Source organism: Scyliorhinus torazame, chromosome 12, assembly GCF_047496885.1.
Source record: "Scyliorhinus torazame isolate Kashiwa2021f chromosome 12, sScyTor2.1, whole genome shotgun sequence".
In the NCBI taxonomy this organism is placed as follows: Eukaryota; Metazoa; Chordata; class Chondrichthyes; order Carcharhiniformes; family Scyliorhinidae; genus Scyliorhinus; species Scyliorhinus torazame.
The window spans coordinates 38,626,671-38,650,661 of NC_092718.1; the positions used below are offsets into that span (position 1 = coordinate 38,626,671).

At 45.9% G+C, this 23,991-nt stretch overlaps 1 protein-coding gene across 2 annotated transcripts in view; it reads right to left on the reverse strand.

Annotated features, from left to right (window-relative positions):
* Positions 1 to 6,205: 6,205 nt before the first annotated feature.
* The window catches only part of mindy2 (MINDY lysine 48 deubiquitinase 2), a 123,051-nt gene continuing 105,265 nt past the window's right edge, over positions 6,206 to 23,991 (reverse strand). For both annotated transcript variants that reach the window (XM_072470712.1, XM_072470711.1), the window contains exons 8-9: positions 22,994 to 23,170; positions 6,206 to 10,408 (exon numbers count right to left, since the gene is read on the reverse strand). In XM_072470712.1, the coding sequence (XP_072326813.1) occupies positions 10,298 to 10,408; positions 22,994 to 23,170 (288 nt within the window). In that variant the 3' untranslated portion in view covers positions 6,206 to 10,297. The remainder of the gene's footprint in view (positions 10,409 to 22,993; positions 23,171 to 23,991) is intronic.

A 23,991-nucleotide genomic window follows, 5' to 3' on the forward strand; every position in this document is an offset into this window, starting at 1 on the left:
CCAATCCCTAAATGCACTGGAAGAGGTTCTTGAACCACTGCAAGCCATATTGTGTAGGCACCCACATTGCTGTTGGGGAGTTCTAAGATTTTGTTTCTGAAAATGAGGGAATGATGATAAGGTTCCAAATCAATATGATGTGTGGCTTGGAGGGGAACCATCAGGTGGTGGTCCCATTCATCTGCCCTTGTCCTTGTCCTTCAAGGTGCTGGAGGTCACTGGTTTGGAAGATGCTATCAAAGGAGCCTTGATAAGTTGCTGCAGTGCATCTTGTAGATGGCATAATGTGGGGAAGTGAGAAATTCACCGGCTGGAATAGAAAAGCAGAATTTTTTTCTAAAGGCGCGAAACTTGTAATGTTGATTCAGAGAGATTTTGGTGTACTCATGTAAGGAAAGCCAATGTTAGTGTGTAGGTACAGCATGCACTTAGGAAAGCAAATGTCACGTCAGCCTAGATTTTTATCCTTGCAATAAAGAAATCCTTGCTACAATTGTCTAGGGGCTGGTTTAGCACAGGGCTAAATAGCTGGCTTTTAAAGCAGGTCAAGCAGTGCGGGTTCAATTCCCGTACCAGCCTCCCCGAACAGGCGGCGGAATGTGGCGACTAGGGGCTTTTCACAGTAACTTCATTTGAAGCCGACTTGTGACAATAAGCGATTTTCGTTTCACTTCATTTTGTATAGTCCAGTCATTTTCAAACTCGGGGTTGCAACCCGTTGGTGGGTCGCTGGCAGGTGTCTGGAGGATCCTGGGCCCTCGATCGCCATGTTCCCGATTGCATGAAGAAGAGCCCAGGGCCGCGATTGACTTTCAAAAATGTTGGCCTCGACCAACTTTCCAAATGCCAGTCATCCAGCGCATGCGTGGCCTTTCAGCAGTGCGCAGGCCCGAAGCCCAGCGAAACAGAACGCCTCTTCCTGGCACCAGCGCACTGGCCCGGGAGCAGATTATTTTTAAACATCAATGGTGTTGTCTCTCCAGAAGTGATGGCAGAGAGCAGGTCACATGATTTGGGTACCAGAGATTCCTCCAATTCTGCAGCTGACAGCAGTGCCTATGTGAGCTCCAGGGCCTCTGATGAACAACCCATTGAGAAGATGCTGAAATCAGGGAGAAAAGCAGAATAAAGATGATTTCTTGAGGAATGGATTTATTAATTGTGCCATTGCAAATCAGGATGCATAGCCCATGTGTGTTATATGGGGGGTGTACTGGCAAATGAAAGACTAAAACCCTCAAAATTCAAAGGTAATTGAAGAATAAGCACGACAAAGATTTTTTCAAAGGAAGCACCGAGAAAAATCATCAGCTGAAGTCCTTAGTCATTTACCCTGGTCAATGTTCATGTGCCAAACTGAGATGATACGGTGTTTATCAGATTTGTGGCCTCCATCCCTGACTTGGACATGAATCAACTAATATTGGGGGGATGGATCTGCCATCCCCACCTGCTCCATAAAAGCCAACACCTTAGCCACCCAAGATAGAGCAGCGACCTGGGCCTATATTGATCCAACTTTGTATCTAGAACACAGTTTATTCCACCCCCTTTAAAGGCAATGCAGCTTTTGAAGCATTCAAGAGGAATCTTTATAGATCGCAGCCCCCAGACGGGAGTTCGGATATAGCGGAGTTTTTAGATGGGTTGTCCTTCCCATTGGTGGAAAAAGATGAGGGAGCAGGAATTCCCGTTCAGTCCCGAGGAGATTCTGAAAGATGTTAATGCAGACGGATAAACCAAAGGCCCTGAAGGATTCCCCATTGAGTTTTACAATTCCTTTAGAGGGGGAAGGGAGCGAGTCTGGGGATGTTACATTTTCGTCTTGCCAAATCTAGCTTTCATTGTCTGGGTATCCGGGTGGCCCACAATTGGGCCTCGTTTCCTTATATCGAATTGTGCTAGTCTGGTAAGTGGGATCAAATTTGACTTGCGAAAGTGGGATAACCTCCCCGTCCTTGGCGGGCAGGATTCAGACTATTAAAAAAAAACTAAGGAGGATATTCAATTTGTTTTTCAGTGTCTTCCCATTTTTCTCCCCAAATCCCTTTTTGTTAAGGTGAACATAGTGCCCTCTTTCATTTGGGTGGACATGACCCCTTTGTAGGGTATTTTTCCAGATGGATAGACATGCAGGTGTCTTAGATTTACCCAATTTATTTTATCATTTGGCTGCCAACATCGAGAAAGTGCTGGGGTGGCTTAGCAATCCGGGGTTCCGTATGGCGGCAGATGAAGGTTGTTCTTTGTAGGGATACTAGTTTGGGTGCCTTAGTAACTGTCTCGTTTCCATCCTCTCCTGCCAGATTCTTGAACATAAGAACTAGGAACAGGAGTAGGCCATCTGGCCCCTCGAGCCTGCTCCGCCATTCAATGAAATCATGGCTGATCTTTGTGGACTCAGCTCCACTCTCCGGCCCGTACACCATATCCCCGAATCCCTTTATTCTTTAGAAAGGTATCTATTTTTTTCTTAAAAACGTTTAGTAAGGAGCCTCAACTGCTTCACTGGGCAAGGAATTCCAGAGATTCACAACCCTTTGGGTGAAGAAGTTCCTCCTGAACTCGGTCCTAAATCTACTTCCCCTTATTTTGAAGCTATGCCCCCTAGTTCTGCTTTCCCCGACCAGTGGAAACAACCTGCCCGCATCTATCCTATCTATTCCCTTCATAATTTTATATGTTTCAATAAGATCCCCCCGCATCCTTCTAAACTCCAATGAGTACAGTCACAGTCTACTCAACCTCTTGTCATAATCTAATCCCCTCAACTCTGGGATCAACCTAGTGAATCTCCTCTGCACTCCCTCCAGTGCCAATATGTCCTTTCTCAGGTAAGGAGACCAAAACTGAACACAATACTCCAGATGTGGCCTCACCAACTCCTTATACAATTGCAGCAGAACCTCCCTAGCCTTGAACTCCATCCCTCTAGCAATGAAAGACAAAACTCGATTAGCCTTCTTAATCACCTGTTGCACCTGCACACCACTTTTTTGCGACTCATGCACCAGCACACCCAGGTCCCTCTGCACAGCAGCATGTTTTAACATCTTACCGTTTAAATAATAATCCATTCTGCTGTTATTCCTCACAAAATGGATAGCCTCACACTTGGCAACATTGAATTCCATCTGCCAGACCCTAGCCCATTCACCTAACCTATCCAAATCCTTCTGCAGACTTCCGGTATCCTCTGCACTTTTTGCTTTACCACTCATCTAAGTGTCGTCTGCAAACTTTGCCACATTGCACCTGGTCCCCAACTCCAAATCATCTATGTAAATTGTGAACAACTGCAGGCCCAACACTGATCCTGGAGGGACCCTACTAGTTACAGGTTGCCAACCAGAGAAACACCCATTTATCCCCACTCTCTGCTTTCTGTTAGTTAACCAATCCTCTACCCATGCTACCACTTTACCCTCAATGCCATGCATCTTTAGTTTATGCAGCAACCTTTTGTGAGGCACCTTGTCAAAAGCTTTCTGGAAATCCAGATATGCCACATCCATTGGCTCCCCGTTATCTACTGCACTGGTAATGTCCTCAAAAAATTCTACCAAATTAGTCAGACACGACCTACACCTTATGAACCCATGCTGCATCTGCCCAATGGGACAATTTCCCTCCAGGTGCCCCGCTATTTCCTCCTTAATGATAGATTCCAGCATTTTCCCTACAACCGAAATTAAGCTTACCGGCCTATAATTACCCACTTTCTGCCGACCTCCTTTTTTAAACAGTGGTGTCACGTTTGCTACTTTCCAATCCTCTGGGACCACCACAGAGTCTAGTGAATTTTGATAAATTATCACAAGTGCATTTACAATTTCCCTAGCCATCTCTTTTAACACTCTGGGATGCATCCCATCAGGGCCAGGAGACTTGTCTACCTTTAGCCCCATTAGCTTGCCCAATACTGCCTGCTCAGTGATTACAATCATCTCAAGGTCCTCACCTATCATATCTTTATTTCCATCAGTCACTGGCATGTTATTTGTGTCTTCCACTGTGAAGACGGACCCAAAAAACCTGTTCAGCTCCTCAGCCATTTCCCCGTCTCCTATTATTAAATCTCCCTTCTCATCTTCCAAAGGACTAATATTTACCTTAGCCACTCTTTTTTGTCTTATATATTTGTAGAAGCTTTTACTATCTGCTTTTATGTTCTGAGCAAGTTTACATAGTCTACCTTACTCTTCTTTATAGCTTTTTTTAGTAGCTTTCTGTTGTCCCCTAAAGACTTCCCAGTCCTCTAGTCTCCCACCAATCTTTGCCACTTTATGTTTTTTCCTTCAATTTGATACTCTCCCTCACCTCCTTAGATATCCACGGTCGATTTTTCCCTTCTACCGTCTTTCTTTTTTGTCGGTATGAACCTTTCCTGAACACTGTGATCGCTCGGAAGGTTCTCCACTGTTCCTCAACTGCTTCTCCATGAAGTCTTTGCTCCCAGTCTACCTTAGCTAGTTCTTCTCTCATCCCATTGTAATCGCCTTTGTTTAAGCACAAAACAGTAGTGTTTGATTTTACCTTGTCATCCTCCAACTGTATTTTAAATTCCACCATATTGTGGTCGCTCCTTCCAAGAGGATCCCGAACTATGAGATCATTAATCAATCCTGCCTCATTACACAGGACCAGATCTAGGGCCGCTTGTTCCCTTGTAGGTTCCATTACATACTGTTCCAGGAAATTATCCCGGACACATTCTATAAACTGGTTGTGGTGACCACCCTGAAGATCTGGAAGCAATTAAGACATTTTAAATCTAGTTCCATGTTGTTGCTGGCCCCTATCTGTGCTGATCATCACTTTGCGCTGGCAACTTTCGACTCATGGGAGTGAAGGGTCTAGGAAGGTTTGAGGACTTGCTCGCGGAGGGACGATTGGCCAGTTTTGAGGAGTTGCCGGTTAGATTTCAACTAATTTGCTACTTCCACATCGTGACTTTTTGCGGAAGACTTTGCCTTCATTTCCCTTGACCCCACAGTCCTCCTTGCAGAAGATGATTTTATCTTTGGCTGGGTTTGGTGGGAAAGAGTATTTTGGGTATCTATGGCCAGATGCTATCAGAGGAGTGGGCCCCTTTGGATGCGGTGAAGACAGTGGGAGGGTGGATTGGGTCCTACTTTGGATGAGGTAGTGTGGAGGGAGGCTATTTGCAGGGGGAACTTCATGTGCACTCTCAAACTTAGCTGTTTGTTCAAGTTCAAGGTGGTGTGTAGAGCTCATCTGACCAAGCGAGGAGGAGTAGATTTGTTTTGGGGGATGGATGACAATTGTGAGCAGTGATCTCAGGGGCCAGCCAATCATACTCATGTGTTCTGGCTGTGTCCCAATTTAAGTTTTTGGGCCTCCTTCTTTAACACTATGCCAGTCAATCTTAATGTTGAATTGGAGTCTTGTCCATTAGTGGTCATTTTCAGGGTATGGGACTCACTGGGGCTGCAGACGGAAGTGAAGACGGATGCCCTCACTTTACCGGAGATGACAGCCATTCATTTCCTATTTTAAAGAGTTAGTCACCATCAGTTGTTGGGGGGGGGGGGGGGGGGGGGGGCCTTAGTGTTGGATGTGTTCTTAACTGTTGTATTCCTTCTATAATTGTAATTTGCAACATCTGTTTTACATTGTTGTTATATTGCCAGAAAATGTTTTCAATCAATATTTTTTAACTGTTCCATATGACAATGGCAGAATAACTATTAACAATCAGTCAGTGAGGTCATACAGAAAAAGAATGATGAGATAATTGAGGATCGAGAGTGGAAGGAGCTGGAGCAAAAATGAACATCGAAAGTACATTAGGAAGATGGGGAAAAATCCTGATCAATCTCAGCATTTACAGGTTATGTTTTTTTGAACAATCCAAAGCAATAGTCTCGAACCCAGAGGCCTCAAAATATTAAGCCATCATGTATGCAATTGTTGAAGACCTATGCAACCTAGGCCCCAAGATCCAGAAGTCCTTCCTTAAAACTGTCTCTTCATGTTCCTCCTCCACTTTCCACCATGCTCCTGAAAAGATTACCTGTTTGACCATGATATTAGTAACCTGTCCTATTGGTTCCATATTATTTTTCTCATACCGGTTGCGAAGCATCGTGAGATATTTTCCTATATTAAAGGAATGACATGAATGGCAGCTGGAGTTGTTGAAAAAAATTGTTACAATAAATGATGCCAAACACAAACGTCATTGCAAGAAATGTGTTTTTATTTTAGTTTGATGTTTTACCAATTTCAACATCAGCCTTCTGCAACAACAGAAGTCTTTGCACTAATTGGTACCAAATAAATTAAAGACAATTGCCCAAAGTTGTATGCTTCAATGTAACATGATTCCAGTAATGTTTCACTTGTAAAACTGCAAATAAAGCCACATTTTACTCTTTTTTGATGGTCATCTAGGCACTAATGGGTGTACAGTTCAGCTGGTCACGCTGATCACGCTGATTTGGTCACAGTATACCATTTCCTAAAGTTTCTCGCACAAATTTACATAAGAGACTATCTGATACCACTCACTGCGTAGCATTTCGTGCACAATCTATGCCAAATACACAGCAAAAACCTCTTAATGAGGCATGTTAGCTAATAGATTTGTCAGTTTTAAGTTGTAAACATCAGTAATTCTACAAGAATAAAGTGGGCAGCGGCTTTGAACAATTTTGACTCCCTGGGTCCACACATATCCTTTGTACACCTATTCCCATGCCAACCTGAAGAAATATTCCTTCATATTTTAAACACACTTTGGTTCAGATTTCTACATGAATTTCTTTTCCTCTTTATACCATCTAATAAAGATGTGATACCTTCCTATTTTAAGATTTCAAAAACCTATAAATCCTATTAGCAAAACATTCCTCAGTTGCTGCTCCAGGATTTTCAATTGGGAATAGAATACACCGTACAGAAAAAGCATAAAATCTATCATTGTAGGTTTATTTGCAAACATGGAGGTTTATTTGCAAACGTGGAACTTCTTACAGCACAATATGCTGCTGTCACTTATTTTTTTTCTAAACTGCACAACAGAATAACAAGGCGCAGAATAAGAATGAGCTATTTTGTCAAGCTTCAGTTATTTAGTACCAAAAATATGAACTGAAGTCAAGTCCCTGTTCCTTAGAAAGCTTTCTTTGCAAGTACTTCTTCTAGTGCCAAGTGCCAATTAAGGTATTTTTGTGCCACCTAAGAAAGTAGGGCAGGAGATTGTCAAAACTCACAGGATCCACACTAACAAGTATATACCACACACACTAAGGCAGTATGCTACATACATGTTTGATCACAAAAATAGAAAGGAACTGAATATTTTGTAATCCGAATCTACCAAAAGGTAGATTACTCCTAAAAATGCAGGACTGAAACAATACAGGCATATAAAAGCAAGTATTATCGTAGCTGTAATCCAGAAGACATTTAAAAGAAGCTACATAGAGCAGACAACATGTACAGCTTTCACAATGTGTATTAAAAAAACCTTCACAGGTATTTTGGTAAATGATCAGTCTCTCAAAACACTGACACTGAAACAAACTGACTGCAACAAAAACTAGTGAAGGTAACAAGTTTTGTTCTACACTTTTCTTTACCTTTGATAATTGTAGTCGAATATACATGCACTATGGTGCAAACTAATTGTGCATTGCGATAGAGAAATGATAAAACCCAATACCCACAGGTGCGATAAGAGATCAAATCTCCATGGTAATGAGGTTGACGTGGTTAAAATGTCTGGTCAGTATTTTATAATATTCCTTGAAATGGCAATATATTGCTTTTTCTCAGCAATGACATGGTTCAGTTCAATGTTGAGCTCGCACATGCACTGAATTTCAGCAAAACATTCAGAACCTGTATTCAGAAAATAATCTACAAAATTTGCTTCGCAGAATAGCTTAATTGTAACCATCTCCTGTAAATGGACAAACATGCAAAATAAAGTGATATCTAAAGTACATTCGGTCCAGAAGGTGATGTTTAGCATTGTTCTGAGCTGACTTTAAACCATAAAAATATTACAAGGTCAAGTGCACGTGCTGGATTGTTACTCATCGAGGTACTGCAGATACCCACAAGCAGAGTGGCATTGGCAACACAAGACTCTCAGTCTCCACTGCAAGACCACTGCAGCTGTTAGATTCTAACTTTCAACACAGCTTACCAGTTTTACAATGGACTCTGAAGGGGCTGTTATTAGTGGGCGCTTGTACAACATAGTTCACTTTCAGTACCAATCTGCTTTAAATATTTAATATCTGCTTTTGAAAATTTACAACAAAAAAATTGCATTAAAATGCTAGGATAGGATTGCAAATAATTAGGTTTATACATATTTGATTTTCTGGTGCTTTTAATATCAATATATTTTAATGACACAAATACAACTTTACATTAGAATTTGTGTGAATATTTACTGTATGATCTAGTAGAATTATCATGCATTATAGATGTCAGTTAATCCACAACACAGCTGGGCAGTTCAATGAAAATTCCCCCGCCCCAAAAAATCTTGTTCACTATCCCTGTTTTGGGTACAGAACTTCCTAACAAAAGGAAATTTCTACGTGCAACATGATTCTTTCAACAAAAAAAAAAAAAAAAAAAAATGGTTCGGGATGCCGATCTTGAAATAATTTAACAAATGATTTCATAATGAATAAATATTTACGCCTTAGTAAACAGGTTTAACTTTCTATTTTCTTTCCTCTGTGTAACCAAAGGTTTTCACCATCTCCCCCTCTGGTTCCTTTGATGTATAACTGCTTCAAGCACACTTAACTGAGGGTGCCCTATTAGAGGTATTCAAATAAATAAACTGGTCAATGTATTAAAATCCACAAAACAGCTACTTCATTAGAATGACTACCATAATTTGAAGCAGACCTGAAACAGTATAAAAATGAACCTTCAGACAATATTCCTTCAATATTCAAAATCAACAGTTTAGTGTTTGCTTGCATTTCCAGCAGCCATGCCCCAATGGAAATACGTGGAGCATTTTGCCACCATATCAAAAGTAAGTATATGAAAACCATGAGTGGCAGTAGCTAAGTTATTAGATTTCGATCATATTAGGTTTTAAAATTTCACCAGTTCTGAATATTGGTCCCATTTAGAAATATAACTTAGCTACTGTCTACAGGCTTGACTAATAGTTGGCCAAATAAATTTGAAGGCATCAGAAAAGAAGCAAGACCATATTGACTAGGTAAGTTAATTAGCGTTAAGTAATGCAGCACTGAACTATCAGTTATTGTAAAGAATGCTGCTGTTAATGCATGTTAATGGCTGGTCAAACTGATTGAGCAGAGAGCAAGGCTTTGGCAACAGGACACTGGCCTTACACATCTTAACAAGAACTTAATGGTCTCATTGCCAACTTGAAACACTAGCTTCTAATTTGCCAAGAAACACAATTAGTCAAATTACAGAGCTTATTCAGTTGCAATTTTGTTTACCAACATGCTGACTATTTATAGTCCCAACCTCTGCTGTCACACACATTTCCACATACATGATTTTTGTTGGAACAAGTTTAAACCATTCAAAATACAGCACATGCGTTCAGTTAAAGAAAACTTGAAGCAAGAGATACCACCATCAAATGTTAACCTGTCTCCTTGCATTCCTTCAGGCTATTATGGCTCAAAGTAAAACCAGCTCATGAGAAAAAACTTGACCATCAGTTTGGGCAAAAAGATTGTCTAGCTCTATACCTGTAAACCACCAAAACTTGTGTTAGCGCATCTTACTCAAGCTATCAGGCGGAAGACCATTTTAATGTGTTCGGTCTTTGTTTTCTATAACTCACCAGACTGATCAGTTCTGATAGCACTTAAAGTTCAAATAAAAAATTCTAGCAATTGTCACTTGTGAGCAGAGAATTAAAACTAAACGGACCACGGAACTGCCGATCACTGTTCTGTAATAAAACTGAGGCAGTATTAGCCAAGATAGCTTATTAGCTGACTGCATTAATTAATGCAAAATAATGAAGAGAACAGGCATTGTGATTTCACGGTTGCATGTAAAGGTGCTTTTTGTATGTTCTGAACAATGATTTATGCCAAATGTACTGTAACTGCATCAATCAATGCCATAGAAACTCCATTGTGAATATAGTGCATTGTGCAACATACAACAAAGTTTGGCCGACTGTATCAAAGAAGTCATCCTTTCGCTTCTCAAAATATGAACAATTTGGGATCAGGCACAGGCGGCATATCACCGGGTTCTTTTAAGGGTTATGCACTTAGTTTGTGGAAAACTCCAACCCCCATCACAACAGAATACATTTGTCCTTTTCTTTTTCTCTCTGTTCCTTGCGTGCTTTCCGTTCAGTGCCCCCAGGCTGTTTTCCAGCAGCTGCTGCCTGTGATTGTTGCCCTTCCTGGAATTTAAGAAAACATACAGAAGATTAAAAAAATGTAAATCACCGAATAACTAAATAATGGAAAGGAACAGTCATTTTCGCACAATATACCTGAACCTTCAATCAAAGTTTAACCACTACCTTCAACAATCATCCAAACGTTTACACCACTGATTCTGTAGTTCTTGGAAAAGGCGTCTCCACGGCCCACGCCAAACGTGCTGCTGCTTGGCAGAGCAGTTTATTGTGGATAATTGTAGACAGCCCAGTGATCAAAATGTCCTTCCAAGAAGAGGAAGGAAAAGTGAAAATAGTTTTTGAACAATTATATTATTCAACATCGGTTTCCAACCTCAGTTGGAGCTGCTACACAAAGTGAAAAAAATTAAAACGGAGTATCGACACAGGTTTCCCACAGCAAGAGACAGACAATAAATAATATTGCGCCTAGAAAATGCCTGTGGAGTGGGAATGTAAGATGCCTGGAGCAGGTCTCTCAATATTTCTATCAGAATGGGTGCAAATGCAAAAGACTGGGGCAGGAGACAATAAAGAAAATTCATATTGTAAGATTAGTTCTCTGTAAAAGCATTCATTGGAAGAAATGTTTCCCTATGCTTGTTCAGAATAATGCACATAATGAATCAACGGCAATTGAATTATGTTAATTGTAAAGGGGGCTTTTAAAACATTTTATTCAGAGGTGTGGGCACCACTGGCTCGACTAGCAATTATTGCTCATCCCTAAATATACTCGAGAAGGTGGTGGTGAGCTGCCTTATTGAAACTGCGGTCCCCAAGGTGTAGGTACATCCACAGTGCTGATAGGGAGGGAGTTCGAGCAACAGTAAGGAACGGCGATATATCTCCACGTCAAGAATGGCGTGTAGCTTGAAGGGGAACTTCCAAGTGGTGGTGCTCCCATGCACCTGATGTCCTTGTCCTACTATATGGCAGCAGTCGTGGGTTTGGAAGATGTTAAGGAGCCGAGATGAGTTCCTGCAGTGCACCTTGTAGATGGTTCATGGTGCTGCCACTGTGTGTCGGTGGTGGAGGGAGTGAATGGTTGTGGATGGGGTGGCAACAAGCGGGCGGCTGTGTCCTGGATGGTGTCAAATTTCTTGAGTTTTCTTGTCGTTGCATTCACCCAGGCAAGGGGAGAATATTCCATGACACTCCTGACTTGTGCATTGTAAATGGTGTTCAGGGTCTGAGGAGTGAGGAAGTGAGTTACTCACCGCAAGGTTCCTAGGCTCAGACCTGTTCTTGTAGCCACAATATTGATGTGACTAGTTCAGTTCAGTTTCAGGTTAATGAAAATCCTCAGGATGTTGATAGTGGGGGATTCAGTAATGGTAATGCCATTGAAGATCTAAAAGCAATGGTTAGATCCTCACTTGTTGGAGATGGTCATTGCTTGGTATTTGTGTGGCATGAATATTACTTATCACTTGTCGGCCCAAGCCTGCATATTGTCCAGGTCTTCCGACATCTGGACATGAACTGCTTCAGTAGCTACGGAGTTGTTTGTGCAATCACCAGTAAACATCCCCACTTCTAACCTTACAATGGAAGGAAGGTCAATGACGAATCAGCTGAAGGTGGTCGAGTCCAGGAGACTATCCTGAGAAGCTCCTCTAGTGATGTCCTGGAGCTGAGATGGTCGACCTCTAATAACCATCTTCCTTTATGCTAGGTTTGATTCCAACGAATGAACATTTTTCTCCGAATCCCAATGACTCCAACTTTGCTCGTGCTCCTGGATGCCCCTCACAGTCAAATGCTTCCTTGATATCAAGAGAAGTCGGTCTCACCCCACCTCAAGTGTAACTCTATTGTCCATGTTTTAAACCAAGGCTATATGAGGTCAGGAGCTGCGTGATCCTGGCAGAACCAAACTGAGTGTCCATGAGCAGGTTATTGCTAAACAAGTTCTGCTTGATAGCACATGTGCATGAGTCGCAAAAAGCTGGTTTACAGGTGATTAAGGCGGCGAATGGAGTTTTGTCCTTCATTGCTGGAGGGAGGGAGTTTAAGACTAGGGAGGTTCTGCTGCAATTGTATAAGGTGTTAGTGAAGCCACACCTGGAGTATTATGTTCAGTTTTGGTCTCCTTACCCGAGAATGGACGTACTGGCGCTGGAGGGTGTGCAGAGGAGATTCACTAGGTTAATCCCAGAGTTGAGGGGGTTGATTACGAGGAGAGGTTGAGTAGACTGGGACTGTACTCGTTGGAATTCTGAAGGATGTGGGGGGGGATCTTATAGAAAAATATAAAATTATGAAGAAATAGATAGGATAGATGTGGGGAGGTTGTTTCCACTGTCGGGTGAAAGCAGAACTAGGGGGCATAGCCTCAAAATAAGGGGAAGTAGAATTAGGACTGAGTTTAGGGGGAACTTCTTCACCCAAAGGGTTGTGAATCTATGGAATTCCCTGCCCAGTGAAGCAGTTAAGGCTCCTTCATTAAATGTTTTCAAGATAAAGATAGTTTTTTGAAGAATAAAGGAATAAAGGGTTATGGTGTTCGGGCGGGAAAGTGGGGCTGGGTCCACAAAAGATCAGCCATGATCTCATTGAATGGCAGAGCAGGCTCGAAGGGCCAGATGGCCTACTCCTGGTTCTTATGTTATGATAGTGCTGTTGATGATGACCCCTTCCATTACCTTACTGATGACCAGGAGTAGACTGATGGGGCAGTAATTGGCTGCGTTTTATGTATACCAGGGCCATTTTCCGCAGCTTGTCTTGGGCTGCGGCAAGCTCTGGAGCATAAACCTTCAGTACTATTGCCGGAATATTGTCGGGGTCCATAGCCTTTTCAGTATCCAGTGCCGTTAGCTGTTTCTTGATATCACATGGAGTGAATCATATTGGCTGAAGATTGACATGTGATAATGGGGATGGATCATCCACTCGGCACTGCTCATAGAATCCCTACAGTGCAGGAGGAGGCATTCGGCCCATCAAGTCTGCACCAACCCTCTGAAAGAGCAGTTTACCTAGGCCTACTCCCCCCCCCGGGGAGACCCCGTAAACTCCACACAGTCACCCAAGGTCGGAAGCGAACCTGGTCCCTGGTGTTGTGAGGCAGCATTGCTAACCACTGTGCCACCATGCCGCCCTTCTGACTGGGAAGTTGGTTGTAAATGCTTCCTCCTTATCTTTTGCACTGATGTCCTGGGCTTCCCCATAATTGTGAATGGGGTATTTGTGGAGCCTCCTCCTCCAGTGAGTCATTTAATTGTCAACCACCATGCAAGGCTGGATGTGACAGGACTTCAGATCTTAGGCCTGATCGATTGGCTGTAAAATTGCTTAGTTCTTGTCCATCACTTGTTGCTTATGCTATCTGGCACGCAAGTAATCCTGAGCTGTAGCTTCACTAGGTTGACACCTCATTTTTAGGTACGCCTGGAGCTGATCCTGGCATCCAAATTTATCCTGATAATCTGTTCTTCAGTACTTCATGTCCCCCAGAACATTTCAGCCGATGCATTTCACAAATTGCAGTGCTTCTCTATTTTCTATTTTAATTAAAACTCCAAGTGCATAATAGACAGTGGGATTATCCCCTATTTAAATTGTCTTTTCCTTTGCATTCAAAGTAAAGATCAGAAGAATTCTTATTCCTCCAATCAGTTATTCTTGATGAATTCCTTGACGGAATCCAAGTCTAATAGGGAATTGGACTGGAGGGTATAAAAGAGCTCAAGTAAAAAGTAAGATGTTCAATTATTCGATCTAGCAGTCACCCTTGCGATGCTTGGGAGAGAATCATCCATGTTTGATGGTTGAGTAGGGGTATATAGGGAGATGTGTAAGTGGTTAGATATTCTGGAGGTCATTTCATTAACTTTCAGAAGAAAGGGAGCAATTATGCAGAAAATTTCCTCAGGAGATTGTGTGCAAGTTGAATTCACAATGAGGTAGGTTGTGTACCTCTATAGAAGTAGCGCTGGAGTCCTTTCTCAATCAATGTTTAAAATTCTGTTGAAATATACATTTTAATTTCATTATAGTCCTGTGAATATTTTTTAAAAATATTTAAAGCACCCAATTCTTTTCTTTTCCAATGAAGGGGCAATTTAGCATGGCCAATCCACCTACCCTGCACATCTTTTTGGGTTGTGGGGGTGAGACCCACGCAGACACGGGGAGAATGTGCAAACTCCACATGGACAGTGACCCGTGGCCGAGATCGAACCCGGGTCCTCGGCGTCGTGCCGCCCTCTAGTCCTGTAAAATTTGATACATCTAAATAATTTGAAGAATCTGAAGAGTCAAATCGACTCGAAACATTAACTCTCATTTTCTCTCTCCACAGGTGCTACAAGACCTGCTGGGTTTTCCCGATATTTTCTGTTTTTGTTATATTTCGAGGGAACAATTCCACTCAAGTTCCTTCTTATTTTCAACATACTAGTTTTCAACTTTGCTCCCTGTGTTTTTGAACCCTCCAGCATAGTGGATAATTGTCCAGATCATCGTCTAATTCCCTTTATAATCTTGGAAGTTCCAACAAATCCTCTTCTCAAAGAAACAAGTCTTCATTTCCTTAATTTTGTTTGCACAATTTGATGCCCTGATATCTGGAATCAGCTTAGTTGTTGACCTCGGCAACCACTGTTAGGAGGTGCCAAATCAAAGGTTACAACACAAAATAAACATGGTGTAGGAGTAGAGGATTGGTTAACTAATAGGAAACAGGAATAAATGGGTCTTTTTTGGGTTGGCAAGCTGTAACAGCAAGAGTGCCACAGGGATCAGTGGTAGGGTCTTAACTATTCACAATTTATATCAATCACTTGGATAAAGAGATCAAATATATGGTAGTTAATTTGCTGATGACGTAAGGTTAAGGGGGAAAACAAGTTGTCAAGACGACATAGTGTGCGATTCTCCGGCCTCGTCACACTCTCACTCAAGCATAACGAGCCCGGTGAATAGTGGGAGAGGCTTAAACAAGATCAGCGCCGGGCGCCAAACAGTTTGCGACGCAACAGGCCCACTCCTGTAGGTGAAATGGGGATCTCACTGTGGTATGCCGAGAAACCAATTATCACCACAAGTCCCATCTCCATACAATTAACGAGAGCCACCCCATACCCAATGGCCTCCCAAGCAAGTGTTCACGCTGGCGCCGATTAGTACTCCTTTAGAAAAAATGTGAATCTGGCAGAAGGGCTTCTGGGGGAGCAGAGGTGAGTCGGCATCTTTGCTAACAGGCAAAGAGCCTGGAGCTTGCCCCCCCCCCCTTTGTGCTCGCTGCGAGAGTGGGGGACCCTCGGCAGGGCTGGGACACCATTGGGGGGGCACACTGGGGAGATGGGCAAAGGGACATTGCAGAAGAAAGTAACAGAGGCATCAGATTGGTTTTGCGAAAACATGTTTAATGCCCTCAGTGATCCTCAATGTGTGGCCCACCTAGCTCTACCACTACGTCTTGGTGTTTACCCAGGATGTACATCAGAGGTGGAGGCAGCCAGCTGCTCACCTCGTCCCGCAGCCTTCGATACTCCTGGCGGGTGTCCTCTGGGGCCTGAGGGTCCCGGCTCAGTTGTCGGCAGCACATGCACAGCCTTGCCACCCTGTCCCGTGTGCTGACTGCGAGACGCGACCTTATCAGAGGGGTGGAAATCGAGGGAGCTGGTGGCCACGCTCGCCACTCTATGGGACAGGACCGGTTTGGCACCCGGCATCCCCTCCTCCCAACCAGTGCCCATACGGACCTGGGGTTCACCTTGGGACAGAGGGGGAGCTGATTTGAGCCCCAGCTGTCCCTACTTCATCTGGCTCTGCCAGCCCTGGAGACTCCCCATGGTCTGTATCATGGCGTTGATGCTCCTCAGTGACTGGGCCATGCTCTGCAGCACCTCAGCCATGCCCACCTGCGATTGGGATAAGCTCCGCAGTGCCTCGGCCATGCCCTGTGAGCGGGACATATCCTGCGCAACCTCATCAAGGTCGGGCAGGTGCTGGGTGACATCCCCCCGCGAGTCGGACATTCTGCCGAGACCCTCAGCCATGGCCTTCGCCGACTGTGCAATGCCTTGGACGCCTTCACTCATGGTGGCGATGTTGTACACCAGGCTCGCCACTGTGGTCGCCACCCTAGCAGTGTTGGCCTCGGTGCTACGCATTGCTGGCGCCATCTCCTGCGCCCATAGCCTCTGGCACACTTCCAAACGGCTATGGATCTGCTGGAATGACGCTGACATCTGCCTCTGAACGCCCAGGTTGGTCCCCATCGTCCTCATCAGCTCCAGGTAACTCTGTTCAACAGGCTGAGCATCAGGCGGGGACCCAGCTGGGTCCTGGGATCCAGCAGACCTTCGACTGCTGTCTTGCGTGGGGGCTCCTGCTTCCACCTGATGTGCATTGTCAGCGGTGTGGTGCTCATGAAATTGTGCCCCCAAAGCGTGTCCACTAACATGTCCCACAGAGCTGTGTATCTGCACTGGTGGGGGGTGGAGATGACAGCTTTGCCGTGACCACGGTTGAATCTCCTCGGAGTGAGGAGAGTGCGCTGCCCGGGATGGGCCGGCTCTGTTGGCTGGAGGACCTGTGGGATAATGGACATGTGGTCAGTGGGAGGGATGGGCCAGTCAGTCAGTAAGGCAATCACTACTCACATATGGCAGGTCCTCCAGATGGAGCCCAGTGGTTCATTACCCCTGCGGCATCCGCCAGCTTCCACGTGGCTGACCGATCTATCCTCGGTCACCCCCAAGCACACTCCTCGAAGGAGGTGAAGATTCTAGTGTCTGGCACCCCTCCGCTGGTCTGGTGGGCCCTCTCCTGGCCATTATGGGGGAGCTTTTCCTGAGGCGATACAGAGAGGGCATCGTGAGCCACTCGCGTGGTTCACAGTGGGAGAGGGGTGTAAAGGCAGGGTTTGGAGGGGGGGGGGGGGGGAAAGAGAGAGAGAGAGAGATGGACGCATGGTGGTCCACGCACTCGTGCTGCCCAGTGTAGGTCATTGGCACTTCTTCCTGCACTGCCGGCCAGTCCTCCTGGCCACACTCCCCGTGCTGACTGCTGCCGCTTGAGGCTCCCCCTCCGGGACCCTTGGGGGAACACGACATCCCTTCCCACCTCCACCACGTCTAGGAGACTCCCCTGATCAGCATACCCGAATCTTGGGGCTGGTCTCCTCCAGCCACTGTTGCTGGCTGGGCAACTGTAACTTAAATGCTCTTCGACCTTGTTAGTGGGGGGCTGGCGAGCGCGGTCCCGGCGAATCAGGTAGTGAGTCGTCATTGGCAGCGAGAATGACGTGAGGATTTGTTAAGTGGACCAATTAACATTGAATTGTGTTGCAACCTCGTTGGGCTGAGCGCCGGGAAGCCCGCGGCAAGTCCCACTCGTCACCACACTTGGAAATGTTTCTGGAGAATTGCGGCCACAGTCTACAAAATGATTTAGATAGGTTAAGTGAGTGTGCAAAGATTTGGCACATAAGGTATAATGTGGGAAAATATGAACTTGTCCATTTGGCAGAAAGAATAGAAAAAGCAATATATTATTTAAATGGAGAGATTGCAGAACTCTTCTGTGAAGGCATCTGGGTGTCGGGTGCATGAATCACAAAAAGTTAGTATGCAGGTATAGGAATTGATTACGAAGGGAACTGGAATGTTGTTTATTGCAAGGGGAAATAGAGCATAAAAGTAGGGAAGGGTTGCTACAGTTGTACAGGGTGTTGGTTAGAGCACATCTGGAATACTGTGAACAGTTTTGGTCCCCTTACAAAGTTAGACAGGGAATTGCAGCAGCAGTTAAGAGAAGGCACACAACTCATTCCTGGGATGAAGAGCTCATCTTATGAAGAAAGGGTGCACAGGGTGGACCAATATTCATTATATTTTACAAGAATGAGAGGTGATTGTATTGAAATATACAAGATCCTGAGAAGAGTGCATGGAGGTTAAGCACTGCTGACTCAACGCCAGGGACCCAGGTTCGATTCTGGCCTTGGGTGACTGTGTGAAGTTTGCACTTTCCACCCATGACTGCGTGTTTCCTCCGGTTTCCTCCCACAGTCCAACGATGCATAGGTTAGATGGAGTTACAGGGATAGGTCAGGAGGGTGGGGGAGTGGGCCCAGGTAGGGAGCTCTTTCAGAGGGTCAGTGCAGACTTGATGGGCCAAATGGCCTCCTCCTGTACTGTAGGGATTCTATGGATGTTTCCCATTGTGGAGGAATCTAGAACTGTTTAAGAATTAGGAGTCTCCCAAAGACTGAGATGAGGAGAATTGTTTTTTCCTCTCAAGGTTCCTCCGATTAGACTTCCGGTTGCGGCGATGACCAGCTAAGCCGCACGTTTTGGCGGCTCCAGCTTAGACGGGGGGGGGGGCAACTGGGTTGTTGTTGCGGAGATCGAAAGGGAGCTGGTAAGAGAAAAGGTGGTCGAGGCGGGAATGCACCACCTGGGGGACGGGTGGGTGCGCGGAACCGGGACGTGGGACTGGCCCAGAGAGGGTGATGGCGAGTCGACAGGGGAGGGGGGCGGGCAGCCCCCCAGTCCGGCTGATCACGTGGAACGTGAGAGGCCCAAATGGGCCGATTAAGAGGGCCCGAGTGTTCGCGCACTTAAAGGGACTGAAGGCAGACGTGGCCATGCTTCAGGAGACGCATCTGAAGGTGGCGGACCAGGTTAGGTTAAGGAAAGGATGGGTGGGACAGGTGTTCCACTCAGGGTTGGACGCAAAGAATAGAGGGGTGGCCATATTGGTGGGGAAACGGGTGTCGTTCGAGGCTAGGAACATTGTAGCGGACAGCGGGGGCAGATATGTGATGGTGAGTGGCAGACTGCAGGGAATGGAGGTCGTGCTGGTCAACGTATATGCCCCGAACTGGGATGATGCAGGATTTATGAAGCGGATGCTGGGACGCATCCCGAACCTGGAGGTAGGAAACCTGGTAATGGGGGGGGGGGGGGGGGGGGACTTCAACACCGTGCTAGACCCAGGGTTAGATAAATCTAGATCCAGGGCCGGAAGAAGGCTGGCAGCAGCCAAGGTGCTTAGGGGGTTTATGGACCAAATGGGGGGAGTGGATCCGTGGAGATTTGCTAGGCTGCTGGCCAAAGAGTTCTCCTTTTTCTCCCATGTCCATAAGGTATACTCCCGGATAGATTTCTTCGTTTTGGGACGGTCACTGATTTCGAGGGTGGAAGGAACGGAGTACGCGGCCATAGCTGTTTCAGACCATGCCCCACATTGGGTGGATCTGGAACTAGGAGAGGAGAGGGAGCAGCGTCCACTCTGGCGACTGGATGTGGGATTATTGGCAGATGAGGGAGTCTGCGGAAGAGTGCGGGGATGTATCGAAAGGTACCTGGAGGCCAACGATGACGGGGAGGTCCGAGTGGGGGTAGTATGGGAAGCGCTGAAGGCGGTGGTCAGGGGAGAGTTGATCTCCATCAGGGCTCACAAGGGGAAAACAGAGGCCAAAGAAAGGGAAAGATTACTGGGGGAGATTTTGAGTGTGGATAAAAAATATGCGGAGGCCTCGGACGAAGGACTAAACAGAGAGAGGCGACGACTCCAGACGGAGTCGACCTGCTGATCACAGGGAGGGCAGAGGCACAGTGGAGGAAGGCACAGGGGATGAGATATGAATATGGGGAAAAGGAGAGTCGCCTGTTGGCCCACCAGCTTCGAAAGAGGACAGCGGCGAGGGAAATAGGGGGAGTTAGGGATGAAACGGGAACCACGGTGCGGAGAGCAGGGAAGGTAAATGAGATGTTCAAGACCTTTTATGAGAGGTTATATAGGTCCCAACCCCCGGAGTGAAAAGAGAGGATGCAGCAGTTTCTGGACCAACTAAGGTTCCCGAGGGTGGAGGAGCAGGAGGTGGCAGGCCTGGGGGCACCAATTGGGGTGGACGAGGTGACCAAAGGGCTGGGGAACATGCAGGCAGGGAAGGCCCCGGGACCTGACGGGTTCCCGGTGGAATTTTATAGGAAATATGTGGACTTGTTGGCCCCGCTGCTGATAAGAACCTTTAACGAGGCCAGAGAAGGGGGGACCCTACCCCCGACAATGTCGGAGGCAACGACATCACTAATTCTGAAGCGAGATAAAGACCCGCTGCAATGCGGGTCTTATAGGCCTATCTCACTCCTAAATGTGGACGCCAAGTTGCTGGCAAAAGTGCTGACAATGAGGATAGAGGATTGTGTCCCGGGGGTGGTGCACGAAGATCAGACAGGGTTCGTAAAGGGGAGACAATTGAATGTCAATGTGCGACGGCTATTGGGGGTGATAATGATGCCCCCAGCAGAGGGGGAGGCAGAGATAGTGGCGGCAATGGATGCAGAGCAGGCATTTGATAGGGTAGAGTGGGAGTATCTATGGGAGGTGCTCAGGAGGTTCGGGGAGGGGTTTGTCAGCTGGTTTAAATTCCTCTATGGGGCCCCAATGGCAAGTGTAGTCACAAATCGGCAAAGGTCGGAGTATTTTTGACTAAATAGGGGAACAAGACAGGGATGCCCGCTGTCCCCATTACTGTTCGCGTTGGCAATTGAACCACTGGCCATAATGCTGAGAGACTCCAGGAAATGGAGGGGGGTGGTTAGAGGGGGAGAGGAACACCGAGTGTCACTCTACGCAGATGACCTACTGCTATATGTGGCGGATTCAGTGGGGGGGGGGATGATAGAGGTTATGCAGATATTGAGGGAGTTTGGAGATTTCTCGGGATATAGGTTTAACATGGGAAAGAGTGAGCTTTTCGTAATACACCCTGGGGACCAGAGTAGAGGGATAGATGGCCTGCCGCTAAGGAGAGTGGAAAGAAACTTCCGATACCTGGGGATTCAGATAGCCAGGACCTGGGGAACCTTACACAGACTCAATCTGACTCGGCTGGTGGAGCAAATGGAAGAGGATTTCAAAAGGTGGGATATGCAGCCGCTGTCACTGGCGGGCAGAGTGCAGGCGATTAAGATGATGGTCCTCCCGAGGTTCCTATTTGTGTTTCAATGTCTCCCTATATTGATCACTAAGGCCTTTTTCAAAAAAATAGATAGGAGCATCATGAGCTTCGTGTGGGCAGGGAAGGCCCCGAGGGTAAGGAGGGGGTTCCTGCAACGTAGCAGGGACAGAGGGGGACTGGCATTGCCGAATTTGGGCGACTATTACTGGGCCGCCAACGTGGCAATGATCCGTAAGTGGATGATAGAGGGAGAGGGGGCGGCGTGGAAAAGGCTGGAGATGGCACCCTGTAAAGGAACGAGCTTAAAAGCGCTGGTGACGGCGCCACTACCGCTCTCCCCGAAAAAGTTTACCACGAACCCAGTGGTGGCGGCAACATTAAGTATCTGGGAGCAATGGAGGCGACAGAGGGGTGTGCTGGGAGCCTCGGTGTGGTCCCCGATCAGGAACCATAGGTTTGCCCCAGGGAGGTTGGAGGGAGGATTCCAGAGCTGGCCGGTCGGCAGGAATTAGGAGAGTGGGAGACTTATTTATAGATAGGATGTTTGCGAGCTTGGGAGCGCTAGAGGAAAAGTATGAGCTGCCCCCGGGGAATACCTTTAGGTATATGCAGGTGAGGGCGTTCACGAGACAACAGGTGAGGGAATTTCCGCTGCTCCCGACACAAGGGATCCAGGATAGAGTGCTTTCGGGGGGGTGGGTCGGGGAGGGCAAAGTGTCCGAAATATACCGGGAGATGAGAGAAGAGGGGGAGGAGCTGGTAGAAGAACTGAAGGGAAAATGGGAAGAAGAGCTCGGGGAGGAGATTGAGGAGGGTTTGTGGGCTGATGCCCTAAGTAGGGTAAATTCCTCTTCCTCGTGTGCCAGGCTTAGCCTGGTCCAATTTAAGGTGCTAGATAGAGCACATATAACGGGAGCGAGGTTGAGCAGGTTCTTCGGAGTGGAGGACAAGTGCGGGTGGTGCGGGGGAAGCCCGGCGAACCACACACATATGTTTTGGTTGTGTCCGGCACTGGAGGGGTATTGGAGGGGAGTGGTGGGAGTGATCCAGAAGGTGGTGAAGGTCCGGGTCAAGCCAAGCTGGGGGTTAGCTATATTTGGGGTAGCGGATGAGTCGGGAGTGCAGGAGGCGAAAGAGGCCGATATTGTGGCCTTTGCGTCCCTAGTAGCCCGGCGTAGGATTTTACTCATGTGGAAGGAAGCGAAACCCCCCGACGTGGAGGCCTGGATAAACGATATGGCAGGGTTCATAAAACTGGAGCGGATGAAGTTTGCGCTGAGAGGATCGGCTCAGGGGTTCACCAGGCGGTGGCAACCGTTCCTCGACTAGCGGAACGTTAGGGGGAAAATAAATAGCCAGCAGCAGCAGCCCAGAGGGGGCGGGGGGGGGGGGGGGGGGGAGTAAATTGTTTGTGTTCTAGATGGGGTGAGGGGGGAGCACTATTTAGTGCTATTTTGTTAGTTCTCTATTTTATTTAAACAATGTTATCTATCAGTTATCATGTTACCGCTTTTGTTGATTTGTAAGGGGGAAAAATTGTGTTTGAAAACTTTAATAAAATATATATTTTTTTGAAAAAAGATTCCTCCGATTAGGTGCCCAGAACTGTACAAAGCATTTATTGTTGAACTGCTTTCCATTTGGTAAAATGTTGTTACCTGGCTTTGAGCTGCAGCTGCCTGTTCCTGTTCATGATAGAACTGGGATGCTCGTCTGTCTTCTTCTTCTTGCAGTTTTTTTGCTAGCTCTAGATCACTAATTCCTTCAGGAATCTGCTCCCAGGCTAAGTCCTGGCTTTGCTGCTCCTGTTGTAAGGACAATGCCATCAGATAGTCCTGAGAGAAGAAATAATGTCCAATCAGGAAATCCCTGGATAAGGGATCAGTAATTATCCTTGACATGCAAGTACAGTTCTCCCAAATTGGATAGCGATAAGCACTGATGATAAACTGAACCACACTTCAATATGTTCCAAAGCTCAAAAGAACTTTTGCGCACAGGACATTGTGATTTCAATGTCAGCCATTTTAATGTTAAAATACAACAGCAAATAGAATTCTAACATGCTCTTTTTCATATCTCTTCCCATCTGATGTGGATTTCATACTTTGATCCAAATTAAGTTTGGGAATTTCTTTAATCAGGTAGCAGAGCTTGCACAATGGGTACTGATATTCAGAATATTCACAGATAGTTACTCACTTATTAAACAGTGACATTTCAAACAAAGCAATGCTGGAATTATGGTCATCGTTAATGTGAAATCTGAAGCTACAATTGTCGAAACAATTCCTCAAAACAGCATAAGGGGAAGCATTCCAACAGCACGTAACTGAATATGGGCAATGCACCTGAATCAGTTAGATGTAACAACATTACAAGAGAGTTGTATTGATTGATTAGATATTGGTGTTTTTAACAAATCGCTTTATGTTTTTATTCAAATCCCATCTTCCTTGGTACAACCTTGGTGGAGTGGCACCTGATGCTGGGTCAATGATTGGATCAAGTTTACAACGGTGTTGGCTTCAGGACCACAAGTGGTTCAAGGAGTAACAGAACCAATAGCACAGAAACAGACCATGTGGCCCAACTTAAACCAACAAAAAGGAAGGATGGTAGAAAGAGGGAAAATCGACTGTGGATATCTAAGGAA